The following is a 20979-nucleotide window of genomic DNA, read 5'->3' on the forward strand; positions in this document are numbered from 1 at the left end:
TCGGGAAAATAAAATGCCCAGAGATATTTAGAAATGTAGAAAAATAAATAACTTATCTTTTGTTTATGTAAAAATAATAATACTTACTTAATACTGTGTGTGTGTGTGTGTGTGTGTGTGTATATACAATTAAGCCAATGTTTCAAAATAGTCAGTCTCTGCCCTTCCCATCTATTTTCTATGAATAACACTAGTGACCCCTTGAGGCCATACTGCTCCTTACACCCAGTCCAGAGTATTGACAACAACAGTGACAATGATATTTATAGGTGAACAAAATGTATGTTTCCAGAATGTCAGGTTTGTGGTACATGAAGAAATCACACCCATCATCAGTTTGGTGTTGCATACCATTGACAGGCCTCTTATTTATAGGGGAGCCAGTTTACATCAGACAACTTGGCAGTTGTTTATATTACCAGCAGTGTGTGTGTCTTTTTTTCCTTGTACTTGTAATGTCAAACATGGACCTCTAGCACATCAATGTCCCAAACATCTAATTTATAAAAGCCACTAAGTTATTATTTAACCCATAATTGGTAAAGGAACATGTTAGTATGTTTAATGGTTTATGCCATCCATAATCCGACAGGCCACCACAGCTTAGTTCATGGATAGGAATCACTGCACGGTTTAGAAGTCAGCTAGCTATTAGCTGAAAATGTGGTACTGCAGGAATTGCGTTCAATTTGTTTAACATGTGCTTTTTAAAAAATGCTTTACAAGGACGTACAGGAAGATGAGACCATTAACGAAGTGAAGCAGCAGCCCATGACAATCTTTGCCGTTCACACACAATGTGACCTTTCTGTTCACCTGCAGACATTAGGTTAGGTTCTAGAAGTGTTGAATGAGCTGCCCCCCTGTTGCACCTGTCTTTGCCCCAAACATTATGCCACATCACCAGTATAGTATGTAAAACATGGCAAATCTGCTCATTGTTTGTGTAGCTCTGTGTTCAAAGACTGCCCTTTATCATTCATTCTACAGCCACTTCCATCACATTCCTTACAGGAAACATAATGACAGAATGTTTAGAATATTATGAGGACAGACATTTGACGGAACATTGTTCTACAACACCAACTGATTATTCTACTTGGTAGCTTCGTGCAGTGACTGAACTTTTGCACTATTTATTGAAGTTATTTTCTGGGGACAGATTTACAACCACTGTATCTCACCATAGTAAGCACCATAGATGACAGGTAAGCTCCATAGAAAGCCCAATATAGAAGACAGGGAAGCCCCATAGTAAGCACCATTGTAAAAGCACCATAGATGACAGGTAAGAGGTAAGCATCATAGAAGACAGTTAAGCACCATAGTAAGCACCATAGATGACCGGTAAGCATCATAGAAGACCGTTAGGCACCATAGTAAGCACTATAGATGACAGGGAAGCCCTATAGCAAGCACCATAGATGACGGGTAAGCATCATAGAAGACAGGTAAGCACCATAGAAGACAGCAGAGCCTTATACTAGAGTGTTGCGCCACGGAGGGGGCTGAAACAGCGTCGGTCACGTGGTTCATGTAAACTGGAAATGGTTACAAACGCCCATAGGCTCCAATGCATTCCGTATACTTACGGTTTAGGGCTTTGTCACTATTCTCCAATAGGCTGTGTAGAAGACCTGGCCCGACGAAGTGGACGAGGTGACGTAACTCTCCTTGAATGGCTCTGGAAGACAGGCAAGCACCATAAAAGACATGTAAGCACCATAGAAGACAGGTAAGCACCATAAAAGACATGTAAGCACCATAATAAGCACCATAGAAGACAGGTAAGCACCATAAAAGACATGTAAGCACCATAATAAGCAACATAGAAGACAGGTAAGCACTATAGTAAGCACCATAGAAGACGGGTAAGCACCATGGTAAGCACCATAGAAGACGGGTAAAGGAAAAAAGATATGAGAATATAATGATATTCCTTTACAGAAGAACAGAGATCAACCATTTAGTTTAGACATTTTTGGATTATTCAAGTTGTATTAACTTTAACAGTTCCAGGACAAATATTGTACTTTTCTGGTAGAATGTCCCTTGTATGATTAGGGGATTAATAAAGCTATCGATCAAACAATCAACAATATGACTATATAAATTTGAGTAACTCGCCCGGATTCCGGAAAATGTAGCTGGTTTTACAGGTGTTTTGTCATCAATGTGTGTCAAGTGATGAAGAGCATTCCTGAATCCTGCGTCTTGGGAAGGATGTATGTGCAACTACCACAAGATGGTGCTGTTTGTACACTGCTTGGACTGAACCATGTTACTGTAGTGTAGTCACCAGTGCCATGTCGTTGGAACGGCTCTTATTACATGCATGTTTGCCACGCACGTCCATGAATGGTGTCAACATAAGAAACATGAAGCAACGTCCACGCAAAAAGTGCTAGAAATAGAATACAATAAATCAATACGCTTCTAATAACCGTAATTATTGCCAGAGCATAAAGCCAGAGTTTCTCTTCTGTTTTCCTAAAGTTTCTGACAGGTACTTCACTAAAGTAGTGTTTCTCAACGGGGGTGGGGCGTTCAGAGAACATTGGAAGATGCTAGAAGCAATATGTCTGACAGGGCGGCATTCAGTTGCTCTTGAGGGGAATTTGCATTCATTTCACTTTATTTGCTCATACAAACACACAAATTATTTCATGTCCTTCAGAATACACAAATGCCAAAAATACGATTGTCCTGTTTTAAGTGGGAACAGATATGCTTTGCTGTCGGGCAGAACCCAGCTACATTTTCTTTTAATACTTTATTGCAGGTTCGTACATTACATTTCATTTTATTGATTTCATTATCTTGCAAGTTCTCTTTACTTATTTAATTCATCCTGCATCAACCCAGCTCCATTTTGACGCTTTTGCATTTTTTTCCCATAAATCGTCTGTGTGTTGGTAAAAAACAAAAAAAACAAATGAAAAGTATTAAAAAGCGCTTCTGACACACACACACACACAGTCACAGACACAGACACACACAGTCACAGACACACACAGTCACAGACACACACACACACACACACACACACACACACACACACACACACACACACACACACACACACACACACACACACACACACACACACACACACACACACACACACACACACACACACACAGAGAGAGAGAGAGTTTAGACTCTTCTTTCTTTCTTCCTCTCTTAGAAAGGTTTGATAATATTTTGGATTTCCCATCTCTGGCCGGTACATTCCTGGACCACCAGTCTGCTGTCTGTGATCTCCAAACATCTCTTTGTCTTTATATTCTTAATTTCTTTACCCTAAAAAGAGAGAAGCAGAAAAGCAATGATTGAAGTCTTCTCTCTCCTGAATGAATAGTAATTAGATACAAGGAAAGTACATAGTAATCAAATATATTTCCTAAAAAAAATCCATATGACATTGATTGTAAGCACTACATAAGTGCTTAGTAAGTATATGGGAACCTACTAGGAAAGTAGATGGTAGTAAAATATAGTTATTATAGGAAAATATTCTATATCCTCAGAAATGGATAGTAATAAGTAATTAATACACGAAAAGCTATTATGGAAATGTATGAAATTAGAAGGTGATAGTTTTTTTTAGGAAAGTGCACATAAGTAATGCATAGTAGGCTAAGTACTAGTAAAGAAATGGAAACCTACTACATGACTAGGTGGCAAAAATACACTATTTATTACTATCCATTTCTTACTTTCGTATTAAGTATAGTTACTAGGAATGTACCAGGAAAGTGGATCTACTTCCCTGGTACAAACATGGAACGGTTTACTGGAATAGTTCTGGTTGACATTAAAGAAACCACTTCAGCCATATATACTTTGTTGGATGACAAATAGTGAAGAATATGGGGATGAGTTTTTGGTAGATTTTCACTTATAATAACACGCTCAAAATAGAGACGCAAGGTTGAATGTGGTTAACATTGTGTTGTTGACAAGTGCAGTACCTGAGTGAAACTCCAGAAACGGCTCATCCCCTTCTCTGTAGCCTGTTTACATTCGTAAAGGCCAGGGATGTGAGTTGCTAAGCCCTCATCAACCAGACACCTGTTCTCATTGTACTTGTGGGACTTGATTGCGCCAATGTATAGCTCGCCACTCCCACGGTAATATGTGTACTGAAGAGAAAAAAACATCAGAAGATATGCCAACAGAAACAGGCACACAACAAGGTTTGTGCTTAGATCTGAAGCCTAATGCTTATTTAGTTGTCACACAAAATAGACAATCTACAAGTAACCTCATGTCACCTTTCCACCACGGAGAAAAGTCTGGTATTCGTTCTAAAACTAGCCGTGTGATCCGGTTTAGGGAAAAAGGGGGGGAAAAGAATCGTGGTTCAGGTTGACGTCACATTATTTTTGTTCCCTACATAATGCAAATCAATTAGTCTCGCTAGTCGTGCTACGAGTTAGAATAAAAGATGCACGTACCAAACGATTATTATACCAAAAGAAACGAAACAATTATACCAAACTATAGGGGAATAATTTTGGAGGTACACAGCGCCAGTGGTTCCGGCCGTTGGTTCTGGCCACCTGATGACGTAAAGTTATTTCCGCTCCGACCGGATCAGAAACCCGAAAATGGTATTGATCCCAGGCTAATCTACAAGTATATACCAAGCAGCAGGGGCAGAGCTAGTGTACTCGACATGATCAGGGGCTTAGCCCCAGAGGTTTGTGGATGTGAAAAATTGTTGCATTGATTGTTTTTTTTGGGTGGTCCAATGCCCACGGCGCAGATCGTTTGGGGTGGGTATACTTACAGTAGTTCATAATTAGATGCAGAAAATAGTGTGACTACAAGGTCACACAGCAACATGTTAGAAGCTTCTAGATCTGTTATTGTTGGCGTGCAACATTTTCAGGAGGCCACAATTCCATGTGTAAATGATACTCACCTGAGGTGCATAGTAATGGCAGCCGTATGCAATGGGTATATGCCCTGGTACAGGCCCTTGATCGATGCACATGTTGGCATTCATGTTCTTCATCTTTGTTTCCCACAAATCAAGAACAGAAACAGACACATGCATTAGTACAGTATGTACAGGAGGAGGTGCATCTCCATTCATTCATCGGGCCAATTAGCAATGGCAGACCATGTAAACGAAGGGACACTTTCGGAAGTCATTATTTTCCGGGTTTTATCTCCTCGTGAGATGGAGACAAAATGGGGAACAAGGTTAGTGAATGCACAGTATGGTGTGCATTAAGTATTTAGCACCACCCACCACCGCAGGTAAACTTACTCCACCGTAGGCCACAAGGTCATCCCAGGAGTCCAGTTTTGGATACACGTTCTCCAGGTACCACTTGAAAGGCTTACATTTCAGCCTCTTTCGGAGCTCCTTCCTCTCGGAAACGTCTCCAATGTCTATCCCATGACCCTTGTTTTGGGGAGTGGAGGGTGGGGGTCAGAATTCTCGTTTACTGTATACTGTGTGATAGTGTAGGGCTTCTCAAAGTGAAGTCCTTGAGGGCCACTTGTAATCGTAGCTTATCCACAAGCTAACGACGCAAGATGTTTTGAGCTTGTTGATCGGCTATTTTTGCTATTTTCTAAGATTTGTGGAAAAAGTTAAACCGTTTGCCTATTAGGGCCGGCAGGTTGAAAGTGGTATGAACAGAAAACTGAGAATTTGCCTTTGTATTGTGAAATGAGTGTGTACTGATCCAGTATAATCAATTACAAAACATAATTTATATATTTTTGTATAGTTTTATATGTAATAATAAATGTGTGGTTGTCACAAAATCCAAAGGCAGGGTTCCAAATGGACCTTTAAGGGTCTGTAACTGTACACAATGGGCCCACGTATACACCCTCAGTGCTGAATTAACAGTGAGGATTTTACATTATTAATTAGGATCCCAGAAATAGCGAATTGTATCAAATGGGGGTGTGTGGACAATAGAATATCAAACTGGGGGTTCTTGAAAGGTAAGGAACCACTGTCCTACATTACCTCAAAGGGCAGGTTCCAGGCCAAATTGACGTTGTGTTTGTATTCGTCCATCCACACCTCTGCTACCCTCAGGGCGTTCCTCCTCATCGCCTTACCCAAGTCTGGCATATAGGGCTTGTGGGCCCTCTCAATGTGGGCAATCTTGGAACATGGAACGACCTCAACACTCCCTCCACACGTCCACACCTGTAATAATGTCTATTACTAACTTGATATAATTCAGCAGAATTAGTTCAGTTCAGATCAATATATGTAAAAGAGAATGTTACTATTACTTAACCAGAGAAAGGCAAGCTAATGTCTGTTTAAGTGGAACGCTATGCTTAGCCTACTTTAGCTCAGTTCCTGACTGTCACTGGGATCAAAGTAGAAGCTTCTCTCAAAATTAGGGAAATACACCGTTGACCTCCACCTCCATTATGCTAGTATTAAAACCTCAGCTGAAGTATTAAAACCTCAGCTTTGGAGAATGTCTACTTCCATAATGTTAAGAGGAGCTTCAACAGTCCTGTCCCCTCCCCTGTCTGACCGGGTAAGATGGGAAAGAGTACATTTCCCTTAAAACAGAACCACCCCTTTGAACGCTGATGATTCCCAATGACAGGTGTAAAAAAAAAAAAAAAAAGAGATAAATAACTAAATGTAAGCGTTTGATTAGATGAACACAGAAACAAGCAAAAACTCTCATGTGCTGTATTGTTGTAGTTGACTCACTCGGATTCCTAGCTCAACATTTTCCCCACCATATACTTCCATTCCTCCATCAAGAGTCCCGATTTCTCCAAGAAACTTCCTGTCTGCAGCCAGAATCCCCATGACCGAAGGACTCCTGGAGAAAGAGATAGATATAGACAGATGTTATCGTTGCTGTCAGGCAGAAACCTCTTATCTTATATAGATTCATAGCCCCATTTAGAACCTCTCCCTCCGCTATGTAGCTCCGAGATGAGGTCCTACGCGGCCCGGTGCCGATTGAGCGAAAAATGTCCTCACATTTTCCACTTTACATGTTTCTTACCCCTTTCTGCACATCGTATCCAAAAAGTAAGGGTTTTCTGAAATGCTCTCAGATGTTTGAAATTTTAACCTACAATAAAATCTATCCAACGAGTTGAAAAAAGCAAAAAAAGTGTAAAGTGGAAAATGTGCGGATAATTTTCACTCAAACGGCACCGACAAACGAGGAACCTCATCTCGGAGCTATACAGCGGAGGGAGAGGTTCCGATTGGAGCTAATAGATCCACAAACTCAAAACGCGGCGCAAAGCGATGCGTTTCGAGCTTGTCGATCTACTACTTTTGCTATTTTTGAATTTGAATCCTGAAAAGTAACAGTTTTGGACATAATAGGTTTCCACCCGACAGAGACGTTATGTTACGTTATGTTGCTAAACTGCGTCTGACATGTCAACCAAAACATTTGATACGGAAGAGTGATCATAATGCTTAAATTAGGCTATATGCTGTCTGAATCGTACGGTGGCGTTGCGTCCCGAAGATCTACAAGCTGTGAGTTTGTAGAGTAGCTATTTTTAGCGAGCGACACCATCTTACGACAAAGTATAAATCAGGCTTCAGTGTCCAGACTTAAGGTGCGTTCCCACAGAAAGACAAAATATTTGTCCTAGCGGTTCAATTACAAAGTCAATGCAAAGACGCCCCTCGAACGACTCGAACAAGGTGAACGGGGCGCTTCTCAATTCAAAACGTTCTGATATGCAACATTTTTCATAATTAACAAAATTGATAAATCTGATTAAGCACTTAATCCTGTATTATACTTCGTTGTACATAATGGTGGCCTACAAAAAATGATTAATCGTAATTGAGGCAAAACTTTTAAGTAATAGTGATATTGATTTGAATTGAAGTCATATCGCCCAGCCCTAACTTCAACTTACTTGCCAGGCACTGAGGCATCGTTGAGCTTGTACCACTCAGGCCAAAAGCTCTCATACATGCACCACAAGGCCCAGTCGAAGGCATGGGCAGAGGCAAAGTAATTCACCACAGCCAGGTCATCGTAGTTGACCTTATCAAACACTGGAGACACCACCACCGTTCTGTCCGCTTTGATCTGTGTCAGGAGAGGTTCCGCCCTAGAGGAACAGAGAACAAACACCCAATATTCTCAAGAAGCAAAAGGATCAGTTGTGTAACTATTTACTCAAGCACTGTAGGCTACTTGAAGATCTCGTCGTGCAGGGCAGAAAGAGAAAGAGAGGCATTGCTGAGGCACGTTCATGTTACTGCATTGCCTATTTCTCACCTCAATTTTTTTCAAATACATATTTTAGTGTGTTAAATTGATTAATTTATGTTTAAAACTAGTAATAATAATGCACCATCCGGCAGTCATCTTGAGTTAGATAAAGAGCCACCCTAGAGTGTCTCCCTAATTAAAATCAGGCGTGTGTAGAGGAACATGAGCGATGGGAATGTGGCGCCTGCATTTGTCTTTGCATCGGGGAGCACAAAGATTATAAGTATTATAAGTTTAGTTATTTTTCGGCAAGTTGTTCAATCATAAAACTTGACATTTCAAAAACAACAAAATGTAGCCAACACCATCAAATTCAACATCTGTCTAATTTCAAGCACATAAGACCATGTCTATTAACAACAGACGCAGCCAAACTCTTCATGCATGCTATGATTTTCTCACACATCACTTACTGCTTCACAACCTGACAACCTATAGAGTCACTTTACAAACAGACATTAAAAACACTTGACCAAAAACCCAATCGTTACCACCATATGGTTAAAAAGGAACTGCCGTTTATTTATTCACATTAAGCAAGACAGACAAACAAAAACATTTTTAATGAAAGAAAGAAAGACATTCTGACATGTATTCATGTATTTATTTATATATATATTGTGCTACCATAGAGAGGCGCTAATGGGGAATGACATGCAGAATGAAATCATGATTCATAATTATTCATAAAGACCATAGATAAAGACTTGTTGATGTAATCATGCAAAACATTTGTGTTTGGCAGGAAGTAAGACTTTTAGGGACTTTTGACATAGAAATACACAATTGTTTTGTTTTTGTTGTCAATTTGTATGCCATCTATTGTTGGGTATATCCTCATTATGTCCAAGGATATGCTCTAAAAGTGGGGGAAACTACTTTTTAATTTAATTCCATTGGCACTTGTGTAAAATATGTAGATACTTTTACTTCACTTGAGTATTTAAAAAAAAAGAGTAGAGAATACTCTATCTCAGAGGCAAATATTTTACTTTTTACTCCACTACTATTATATCACAGATTTTAACATTTTTAGGAATGGTCAGGCTTAGTTGGTAGCAAATCTAGCAAAGAAAGAGTTTCTGTGAGATAATTCCAGCACTGTCTACTGTGTTTATACCCTTTCTAATTCTGACCACTTTCAACCGGTGTCCATATTTTGGTCATTTCACACTGGCAAAATGAAAAAATAAATAAATAAATCTGATTCATAGTTTTCCAAAATAGTGAAAACAAGAAATCCGCTTGTAGATCTGATATTTTTTGCCACTTTTGCATTAATTACAAAATATGGAGTTAATTTATGGGGGGAAAATAACAGAAAAAGATTAAGCATGGAGATACAAAGTTTCCTACCACATCTCATGGACTTCGATGTGAGCATCCAGGATAGCCACCACGTCAGCAGTAGCAGCCCTCCATCCAGAGATCCTGGACTGGGCCAACCCCAGCTGCTCACCGTGCGTCACTCTCACAATACGAAGCCCTGGGTTCTGGCCCTGAATGGACTTAACGTATATGTCAAGATCCCCCTTAAGGTCCTCTGATTTTAAAAGGAAAAAGAGACAGGGAGATATGAATGGACCTGCATTCATCATGGAGCATATAGTTGCTGTTTACCATCCCTGCTAACTTTAATCATTTAATATTAAACCTAAGTGAATAAGCTGATTATGTATGTGTATTGTTACATGTAGATTCAGAAGCTGTATGGGAAAGGACTCATGTCTATACTCTGCACCAGTTATGTGGAATGGGTTACCTGGAAGCCAATCAGCTCCATTGTTAACTGAAATCCTCCATAAAGAGCTGACTGAATAGAAGCCGGACCTAACCATCAAATGTTTCTTTATTTGTTGCTATTTTAGTTGTCTAGTAGTCTACATTGAAAATTATATGATTTAATTTTTCTGCATGTGTCTGCCCCTTTCAGACTTAACCACTCTGTATAACTCGGACCCGCGATTGGCCATGTTCGGCGAAGATATTTAGTATAGAGAAAAAACAGGATAAATATAATATTAAATAACACTCCGGTCAACAGAGAATAAGGTGTTGATTTTCAGATTGGGCATTCATCAATTATGTGTTTTAATTTCCAACATTCACAGATCAGACACTCCAATCATAGATAGAGTTGGGTCTCAACAACTCCACAGTGAAGTCTGTTGAGGTTTTGACCCAGGCATTCCATGGTAGGAGAAATGGTTGAAGGAGAGTTGATGAACTTCTTCAGCATCCATGTTTAAGTGGACCATTCCTTATCCCAGAAATGGAGGGATTGTGGTGACTGGTGAGGTGTCTAAAGAAATGTCTGTCTTTGAAGCTTTGGTGGTCCGCATAGTGCGTGTGAGTGTGTGCGTGTGCGTGTGTGTTAAACTGTAATTAAAAATGAACGTGTCACCACCCTGTTCTTATCATACCAACCATTGGAGCTGTTATCATCCACCAGAATGATTTCTCTCAGCAGGTGTTTGGGTGTTCGGTCAATGATGCTGCGCATGGCTCTCTTGATGATAGACAGGGCCTCGTTCAAGTAGATCAACACCACAGCGATACTTGGAAGGTCCTTTGGGTACTTCTTTTCTTTACACCTATTCAATTAGAACAAAATGTATTCATAAGAAAATATTTCTAAATTGATTATAGCTTTATCTGTTAAACTTATTGTGGAGTGTAAGCTATTTTGCCTTGGAGATTTAGAAAAAAGTTGTATTTGTATTGTCTAATAATTGCCATTGTTATTCCTTCTACATTTTGTGTTTGTCTCGTGTTTTCTCTACTGGTTCTCTCTCTGCCTGTCAGTCCTGATGTGTGAAGACTGACATTAATGTGTTCCCACCCATTGTTCAAAGAAACTTTCTGCTTATCCATTCTGATCCTGGTCTGGCAGCTTAATATTATTTACCTGGGATTAAGGGTATATGGAAGAACTCGATCTAAAGGTAGGCGGTCACTGAGAAAGACATTGTAACCATATTTCTCAAACAGAGCTTGTGCCTCTTTCTGATCGTCTTCAGATAGATTATCCCCCCAGTTCTTGAACAAGGCAGACTTGGGGAACAGTTTCTTCTTCGTCTTCAGTTCCTCCTTTTGGGGCTCCTGATCAGGTTGTTCTGCCTTTGCTGGCTTCTGGTCAGCTTTTTCTGCCTGCACTGGCTGCTTTTTCACCAGTGATGCCTTCATCGCATCTATGACCCCTCTCTGATTCTCGCGGTCTTCTGCAAGCATTTTTTGCATGGCATCCTGTTTTTGTTCCAAGATTTTAATCAAATTGTCTGTCAACACAAGGGAGACAAAATGAGATACATCAAGAATTGAGAAGTAGGGAGAAATTAAATTAAATTTGACATACCTAATCAAATGTTTGTAATTTTGTTTTACAAAAAATGTTTTGTTCCAAAATGTGCTTACTCAGCTGATGTGGAATCAGTTGTAATGGACTTGCATAGGCATTATGTATTTTAGGAAACACCCAGATTAATAGCCAGATTAAGACATTTTTGGTGCGTCATTTGCTGAATGGGTGTAATGTCAGGCACATGCACACATAGACATGAAAGGTGGCTCGAGCCCCTGCCCTTTTACCCGTCGGTAAAAAAGTGCCCTCTCCAGACTAAAAAAAAGAAAGAAAGAAAAACGGGTGACAATGGCCAGAACTCAAATGGAGAAAAAAAAGAGAAAAGAAAACAGAACACATCCCTAAGGTGCAGCAGTAGATGAACAGAGCTCACATGACATGCTCTCATTCAGCCTCACCGTCTTCTATTGGAGAGGATGTAATCTCACCACTCAAACAGAGAGCGTCTCCTTTCAAACCCCAATGGTTCTATTGAGCCCCCCGCCCACAGGAGTGGCCCAATTCTCTCACAACTTGCTACAAAAATCGCTCATGCAAAACTATAATCTCCTACCTTTCATTTTCCACCTTCACATGTGTCTCCTTCTCTAATAATCAAAAAGTGCTATATATTTCATCTCGCAATTTACTTCCGGATGGTTCGTTTTGCACCTTTTTTGCCACATCGGTCACGGGAAAGAAATAAGCGCTGCCGTGGTCTATGGAAACGAGCCCAAAAGTGCACCCAAATAAGCCCAAAATCGCTTATACAAACAGTCAGACCTGGCAACGCAGCCTACGCCAATCATGTGTGAGAGATCTACAAGCTATGGGACAGAGACGCCATGTGCCATACACCGTATCTTAGCAACAACAACAGCGCTCACTCTCATTGGTCCTGTCATGCCAGGAGCAGTTTCCAGACAATGGCATCGCAGAGAGAGTTTGCTGTAGCCATCAGAGTCAGTCGTAGTGGAGCTGCTAAGAGAAAAATCGTTCACTTTGTGATGCAAGCATGAAATTTGGTACATTTACTCTTCAAACCCCACTCTTTTCAAAAATACCGCTGGCCACGCAAAATTCCAAAATGGCAGCCCACAAATCCAAGATGTCTGTCCAAAAGTTAGGTTTTTCCTTTATAACTCGAAATGTATTGATTTTAAGCACCATAAATGTATTAAAGTTGAATATAAATTTGGGCATTGCGGATATTTTGGTACCAAGTACATGTCTGCATCTATTACGGTTCTTGAGATACAGCATATAGGTACTTTTACAGACTCAGGAGAGTAAGAAATGTGTAACATTGATTGTTAATAAGTGAATATGGTGATATTTGGTGTTATTTTCATAACCTGTTATTTTCAGTATGGTTATAACATACAATTCTAAATCCAAGATGGTGTCCAAGATGGCTGCCGTTAACTTGAAGTAATCATATCTTAGCAACTATGATTCTTTTGGCGTGCATACGTTTTTTGGTCTATGAATCCAATGGGGCCATTGCAGTACAGAATTTAGACGTTGATAAAAGTGGATATTTTGGTACCTAGTGCATGTCTATATTATTGCGGTTCTTGAGATACAGCTTATAGGTTATGTTACGGAATCGGGAGAGCATAAAAAAGAGGTTTGAGTTACACCTCACAGTTGCAACTGCACAGAGCTGTACACATGAGACCCAGTTTATAGCACTTGCACCTGCCACGACAGCCACATTTACAGCCACATTTGGTAAGCTGTTCGCACGTCTTGGCTATTGGAGAGTTGGCTGTCCAGAAGACCTGCCATTCCTCACCAACCTTCTGCCATCCCCAGTCTACAGGGTCCTCTGCTCCTGGCTGACACTGGGTTGCCTGGGCCCACACACAACCAGCCTGGTAGGCAGCACGCCTGGTGTGTTGGAGCAAAGCTGCTCTGGTTGGTGGGATTGACTCATAAGGCCTCTGCTTTCTGGCAAACATGTCAAACCTGGCCTCATCCACAGTAGCAGCTGTGCTGGATCTGTCATACATTAGGATGACAAACCTCTCCAGAATCTGTAGGTCACAATCCCCCACTGCTACCCAGTTTGGAGAATACAGACGAGACCTCTGGGCATATGTCCCATGTCTGCCAAGCAGTTTTCTTGCCTTTGTTGCGGAAGGCTGACACAGTGTCACATCCTGTAAAGGCATGAAAGAATAGCATGCCTTTGACCTTTTCCTGGCCAACAAAATGAAATAGGTCATGCACACTGATCCAGCGCAGGCTCTGACCTTGTCCAAATGCAACCCACATCTGCTGTAGTCCAGCCTCTTGAAGAGCAGCGAAGACACTTAGTGCTAAGATGAGAACATCTGTGTCATTTGCCTTGATCAGGATGGATTGGCTACCATGTTCTGCAGCATATTTGGCGTGCACAAAGATGCAGCTATCAGCTTCCTCATGAGAGCATTCATCCAATCCATCAAGACCAGTTTCATGTGTGCTGAGGACAGCAGGTCCCTTTGTGGCAATCACAATATTTGGATCGAACATTTGTGCAACCTTGTCGGCAAGAAAGTGATACAACTCTGTCTTGTTGTCATTGTGCCTCAGGAAGTTATGTCAGTTAGATGGCATAGTGTTCTTATTTGTCACCTTTCGTCTTCCTCCATGGCCACGTTTGGACCTGGTTTCAGCTTTAAGACTTGATGGGCTGTACACATCAAAGACCAGATGTGTCATTGTGTACTTGCTGCTGTACATATATATCACTGGTAGGAAGTCAAGAGCTGCATAGTCCTCAAATGTCTTGGATCTTTTTGGTGGCAGGACATGGACCAAAGCTGACCCATCTACAATGAGAACATCTGCCTCAGGTTCTTTGTCAACTGGTGGGACATAAGTCTCAAGGATAGAGGTCAGCTTCCACCCTTGCTCAACGCAGCAGGAAAGGACTGGTTCTCATGCTGAAAGAACTCCTGCAGGTCACACTCTCGGCTCTGACAGGAGATGAAAAGCTTTGAGAACAGCTGACAGTCCTCCTTGAGAAGCTTCTGCTTTGAGGGTTCAGCAGAAGAGTAATCCTCTCTGAAGAAGTCAGCTTTGTTTTTCTTGATTGGCTCATAGAAGAAGGATGGATTGTCTTCCAGTGCCTTACAACTAGGTTCAGTTATTATCGGTTAACCTACACCTAGCCCGATCATTCATCCAATGCCATTTAAGTCCCTTGTGATCTGTACACCATCCGGGTAACTTAAGCCCTGTTACCCTTGGCTCGGCTCTCCCGCGCTGGCACACCCTGTCGATTCAGGTGCGGCTATCTAACTATATCTACTAACTACCAACTATGGTAACTAGCTAATGGATATGGGGCAGTCAGACAGCATTTGGGACACTAAACTAAACTATACTACAACTACAAGGCTAATAAAACATTAGTATATCTAGATCAGCCGACACTGAACCCCATGCTGAGTTACACAGCAGTGATGTGTGCCCTGGTTGTGTGCTGACATTCACTCTATTGCATTTGTAAGATTTTATCAATGTCTAAATTCTGTACTGCAATGGCCCCATTTGAACGCATAGACCAAAAACATGTGCACGCCAAAAAGAAAGTTTCATAGTTGTTAAGAGTTGTTAAGTTGTTTTAGTTTTTGATTTAGAATTTTATGTTACAGCCCTACTGAAAACAGGTTATGAAAATAACATTTTTATTTTGCCATATTCACTTAACAACAATCAGTGTTACAAGCAACAAATGTATTGCTCTCCCGAGTCTGTAAAAGTACCTATATGCTGTATCTGAAGAACCGTAATAGATACAGACATGTACTTGGTACCAAAATATCCGCAATGCCCACATTTATATTCACCTTTAATACATTTATGGTGCTTAAAATCAATACATTTCGAGTTATAAAGGAAAAACCTAACTTTTGGACGGACATCTTGGATTTGTGGGCCGCCATCTTGGAATTTTGCGTGGCTAGCGGTATTTTTGAAAAGAGTGGGGTTTGAAGAGTAAATGTACCAAATGTCATGCTTGCATCACAAAGTGAACGATTCTTGCTATATTCTGCTGTTAGCAGCTGCACTATCGCAGCAACGACGGACAGGGAGCTGTTATAGCTGGCATGTAGCTAACGCTAACGTCGCTGTCATGCCTGCAGCGGCCTTGCAATCACTTTGTCAACAATGCACATTCGTGTGGCGAATGTTATTATTGCTGCTCAGTCAGTCCATTGCAGATGGTGTATGTTGTGGGCTTCTGGAGAACAGTGTAGCTCCACACTAACTCCAGTAACTAACGTAATGGCAGGACCGCCCCGTGCAACGCACGTTTAGGCTGCATTATGGCACTGTAGTAATTTCAGGTAATTTCGGTCCGATTAGGGCACTGGTTATCAACCTTTTCAGCCCCCCCCCAAATAATCATATTTGAACTGGGGACCCCCCCATTTTCTTTGACTCCGTTCCACAAGTCAATATTGTGAAAATAGCAGATCTACAAGCTCTCACGTTGAGAGGCGTTGTACGCTTGTAGATCGGCTATTTTCAACATGTTTGCCTCTTTCTTATATTATTTGCCAATGTGGCCAATGTTTTAGAGTACAGTTTGTTGACTACTTTTGTTGCATACATGGTCTTTTCCTTTACTTTCGTTTTTTTATTGTCTCCGCCAGGCCGAAAGGCATGGCGCAAGAGTATGTTTTACCCCCTGTCCGTCCGTCTGTGGATAGCTAATCTCTCGCATCGTTGGCTTGATCGCAGCGAAACTGTGCACACACACTCCCTGGATGCCAATTCAGAACCTCTGCCCCATTTCTTTCACATGGCCCAGTGTTATAGTGCCACCAGGAGGCCGCTTTTTGCAAAACACATTTTTTCACAGTACTCCTACATATTTTGTCCAAACATCACGCAAATCGGTACACAGCATCTCCATAGTCCTTTAAAAAAAAGGCTCTTTCAGATTTTTCATATTCCATCCTGATTGGCTAAAAATGCCTTCCAAAGTCTGCAGGACTGCTCCGTTTGGACCAAAATGCCTCACATTATGACATTATGAACACAGCATGCACTTTCCGTGCACCTTCGCACCCACATTCCCACTATGCCTAGGAAGAAATTTCACTTCAGATTTTTCGAATCAGCCTCATGGTGGTGCTATAACAGCCCGATTTGTGTTTTCACCTATAACTGCACCAATCTGTGTAAAACTTTGTATGTGCACTCTCTAGAGGTCAAGGAAAAACCTTTGCCCTGCTTTTTTCACATCTATCTTTTATAGCGCCACCAGGAGGCCCACTTATGTAAAACATATTTCTTTACATTACTCCTTCCCATTTCATCTAAATGTCACGCAAATCCGTACACATGATCTCTATAGTCATGTGATCAAGACGGATCTGTTTACTTTTTCATATTCCATCCCCATTGGCTAAGATTCTCATCTAAAGTTTGCAGGAGTGGCCCGTTTAGAACAAAATGCCGCAAATCATGAATGCAGCGTCCGATTGCGGTCAACTTCGCACGCACATTCACACTATGTTGAGGAACAACTGCTACCATTTTAACATTGGCCTGTGGGGGGTCCCCACCGACAGGTTGAGAACCACTGTATTAGGGGAGAGTCAGTGAGAGCTGGATAAACGAGGTAACATGTGTCAAAAGGGGTTTGTACAGCTGGGAGAGGAGATACTGTGATGTTTGTTGTGTGAAGCAGCTTAATGTCAGAGTGTTTGTGTTGGAGCGCCTCAGTGCGGCTGCAGAGTTCATGTGCAACCTCTTCCAGAGAGAGATAGAGACACTAGAAACTCTGCTGGAGAAAAAAACAACACTGCTGGGCATTGACTTTCATATGGACATTGATCTACACACTGCAGGTATGTCTGTTACACACACAACATCAAACTACACACTACAGGAATGATGCAGCGTTTGCATTCCAGCCAGCATGCCAGCGTAGTTCCCATATGGTTTCAAGGTGGGCTAAACCATATGGACCCCATGTCAGCAATGTCAGCGGGATCCACTTCAGTCCCAACTGGGATGCCCTTGTGGGACATACGTGTGTTCTACCTGGGCCTTAGGTGGGCCCCACCTAGGCAATTCTATGTGGGGCCGAGGTGGGTCTTAACTGCGATGCCCATGCGGGCTATAAGTAGCTTCTACCTGGCCCTTAGGTGAGCCCCAACTAGCCACGTTTATGTGGGACCAAGGCGCCTCCTAACTGGGTTTGCCCATGCAGGCTTTAACTCGGTTCTACCTGGGCCCTAGGTGTACCCTAACCAACCAGAGTGCAGTGCCCATCACTCCAAATGTTGTGACGTCAGGGCTCTCAATACTGCACATTGGTGGAGGAGGAGGGGCCGCAGGGCAACCGCACACATCGCTCAACCAATGGTAGCCCACGGATGTTTCCTCTGCTCTGGAGATTTACAATCTGCCCCTCTATGCCACATATCATAATCGCGCTACAGGGTCTTCACTGACCGAGCCACGGCCGCACTGGCCCTCATGACGCTACGCCACTTATATGCGCTGCCAAGTGGCCGCGGGCGCTACGTGGGCGTGGCCACGGGCTAGACGCTCGCCCCCGCGTAGCGGGGGCGAGCTTCTAGTTAACACAACTAGAGTCAACACCAAAGAGTTCATCCACAAACTGGCGGGGTTGAGTAGTGTTGAAATATGAGAGAAAATCAACAAACATCTTGGCATGATTTTGAATAATAGATCACCTAAGGTGACAGTAGCGTCCTGTATAGGCTACCCTGCCACTCCTATATGCAAACAGAACATGAAAGGTCTGGGCTTTTATCCCTAGACTGGCCTTTATAGACAGACCTTTTATCTCAGTCATTCATTTTGATCATCAGTTCTGTTGGTTACAGACAGTGTAGTGTAAATCTGGCATGAACCATGCCATATACTTAGAAAGTCATGGAATTACACACACACACACACACACACACACACACACACACACACACACACACACACACACACACACACACACACACACACACACACACACACACACACACACACACACACACACACACACACACACACACACACACCAGGATCTGTTCCGGTTACAAGTAATTGAAAATAACTTTGTACTTGACATTTAATTTGATTTGATTAACTTTATTTTGAACTTGCAGGTAGTAAGTAAACAAAAACATTTAAAATGCGATCATTGATCATCCCCAACGTTCAAAAAGGAGTAGGAAGAAGCAAAGCTTATTTACTCCTACCCCCTTCTTATTTAACATTCATAATCCATATAAACATATAAATCCTATGATATCTGTATACATATACTCCCATACTCTATCTATATATATCTTATCTCAATATCTACTGCAATACACATAGCTCTATACATAACCCATATATACCCATACCCACATATACCCATACCCACTTGCTGTGAATTAATTTGGCGTCACCTAGACAGTACACTCCTAATCTGATCACGACATTTAAAATAATAATAATAATAATACGTTAATTAATGAATACAATCAACCCACCCCTTCCTCCACTCTATAACATCTTGATGTCCTTTTTATACATCCTCTTTAATTGTACAATATTAGTGCTTTGTTTGAGTTCCAAATCCAGACCATTCCATAAATTGACCCCACAGATTGTGATACACTGACTCTTCCTAATGGTGTGTACAAGAAGTTCCTTTAGGTTATAAGCTCCCCTCTTAAATTATAGCCCCCCTCTCTGTCGGAAAACATATTCTGTATATTCCCCGGTAGTACATTATTTCTTGCTTTAAACATAATTTGAGCTGTTTTGAATTTTACCATGTCTATGAATTTCAATGCCTTTAACAGTAAAAAAAAAAAAAAAAGAGAGAGTTTGTGTGTTCCTAATATCCTACATTGTTCACAATCCTTACTGCCCTCTTTTGCAGTATGACCAATGGTTGTAAGTTACTTTTGTAGGTATTACCCCAAATCTCCACACAATAATTCAGATACGGCAAAACCAGTGAACAATACAGAATGTACAATGCCCTTTGATTTAGAATGAATCTTGTTTTTCCCAGTATAGAAACGCTTCTTGCCAGCTTAGCTCTTATATATGAAATATATATGGGTTTCCAGCTGATTTTGTGTTCTAGTATCACACCAAGAAATGTAATTCTTTATGTTATCAATCATCACAGTTGTTTGTGTGTCGATTTCCTTATTTCCAAAAAACATCATCTTTGTTTTATTCAAATTTAATGACAGCTTGTTTTTGTCAAACCACCGTTTCAATTTGTTCATTTCTGATGTGATCACCTTAAAAGCAGCTGCAGATTTTTAAAACTCATATAAAATAATTTGTGATATTGGTAAAATCCAAATATTATCAAAGTATTCCGCTGCACCCCTGGACTGGCGTCACGGCACCCACTTTGAGAAACCCTGCTTTAGTGTTTAAAATTCCACCTACTAAGACTTAAAGGGATAGTTCACCCCCAAAATGACATTTTTTCTATCAATTACACACCCCATGGAGATTTTTTGGTTTTTGTCGCATTCCTAAGCCAATAATTTGATGACCGGCGGCGGCTCTGGTAGGAGACTCACAGTGTCAGCTTTGAGTCTCCTACTGGAGACATTAGCATCTTTCCGCCGGTCATACAATTATTGGATAGGAATGCGACAAAAACAAAAAAATCGTCATGAATTCAAGGCTTAATGGGGTGTGTAATTGATAGAAAATACGATTTTTGGGGGGTGAACTATCCCTTTAAGCAATCGTACACTCATTTTATAAGCGAGCATACTATTACTATTATCCATATTAATTTATTCATGTCATACATTGAGATGGATAAATGATTGCTCAACTCACGAAGGCTGTTGATGTTTGGCTCCAAATCTGCAATTCTTGGTACCAAAGGTGCTTTGTCCTTCTCATATTCATTTGTTTTTAATGGGTTGTATCCATTCATAAAAGACATGTAGCTGGCCAGTAGAATTGCTCCCAGCAACAACAGGAGAGGACGCTTTATCCACACAGCTCTCATTGTCACTGCCAAGGACACTGTCCTCATGAAACAAGGATCATGTACCCAGATGAACTCACTGAAGAAGTTAGCCCTGCCCTGTCTGCTGTGTGTGTGTGTGTGTGTGTGTGTGTGTGTGTGTGTGTGTGTGTGTGTGTGTGTGTGTGTGTGTGTGTGTGTGTGTGTGTGTGTGTGTGTGTGTGTGTGTGTGTGTGTGTGTGTGTATAAATATATATATAAAAATATATATATATAGCAATACAGCTGAACATGTAGGTAGCCCCCCAATAAATGTGCCAAAATCCCCAATATGCTTCTGTAATCTCTCTTGTTTTGAGTGACCTGCCAGTTACTCAGGTGCCAGTCACAGGTGTGTGACTGCCACG

The 20979-nt window shown here is 41.3% G+C and overlaps 1 protein-coding gene across 1 annotated transcript; it reads right to left on the reverse strand.

The window, feature by feature from the left end:
- Window positions 1–2628: 2628 nt before the first annotated feature.
- LOC311048073 (putative polypeptide N-acetylgalactosaminyltransferase 8) lies at window positions 2629–20713 on the reverse strand. Its single transcript, XM_084061099.1, has 11 exons — window positions 20440–20713; window positions 11170–11539; window positions 10689–10855; window positions 9618–9804; window positions 7900–8097; window positions 6713–6827; window positions 5999–6184; window positions 5282–5419; window positions 4931–5023; window positions 3975–4145; window positions 2629–3303 (listed from the first exon to the last, which is right to left on the reverse strand). The coding sequence occupies exons 1-11, from the start codon at window positions 20639–20641 to the stop codon at window positions 3184–3186; spliced, it is 1947 nt and encodes a 648-aa protein (XP_083917225.1). The 5' UTR covers window positions 20642–20713; the 3' UTR covers window positions 2629–3183.
- Between the last annotated feature and the right edge of the window lie 266 nt (window positions 20714–20979).

The sequence above is a fragment of the Gymnoscopelus microlampas genome, assembly GCF_963454915.1.
Source record: "Gymnoscopelus microlampas genome assembly, chromosome: 6".
Taxonomy (NCBI): domain Eukaryota; kingdom Metazoa; phylum Chordata; class Actinopteri; order Myctophiformes; family Myctophidae; genus Gymnoscopelus; species Gymnoscopelus microlampas.

Bases quoted from the DNA above. Each gene is read 5' to 3' on its own strand.
- LOC311048073 (XM_084061099.1), bottom strand. From the start codon at position 20,641: ATGAGGACAGTGTCCTTGGCAGTGACAATGAGAGCTGTGTGGATAAAG. The intron at 5,024-5,281 runs GTAAGTTTACCT...TGGGAAACAAAG, and splicing joins ACCTTGTGGCCTACGGTGGA to ATGAAGAACATGAATGCCAA. The intron at 3,304-3,974 runs GTACTGCACTTG...CTCTCTTTTTAG, and splicing joins GTTTCTGGAGTTTCACTCAG to GGTAAAGAAATTAAGAATAT.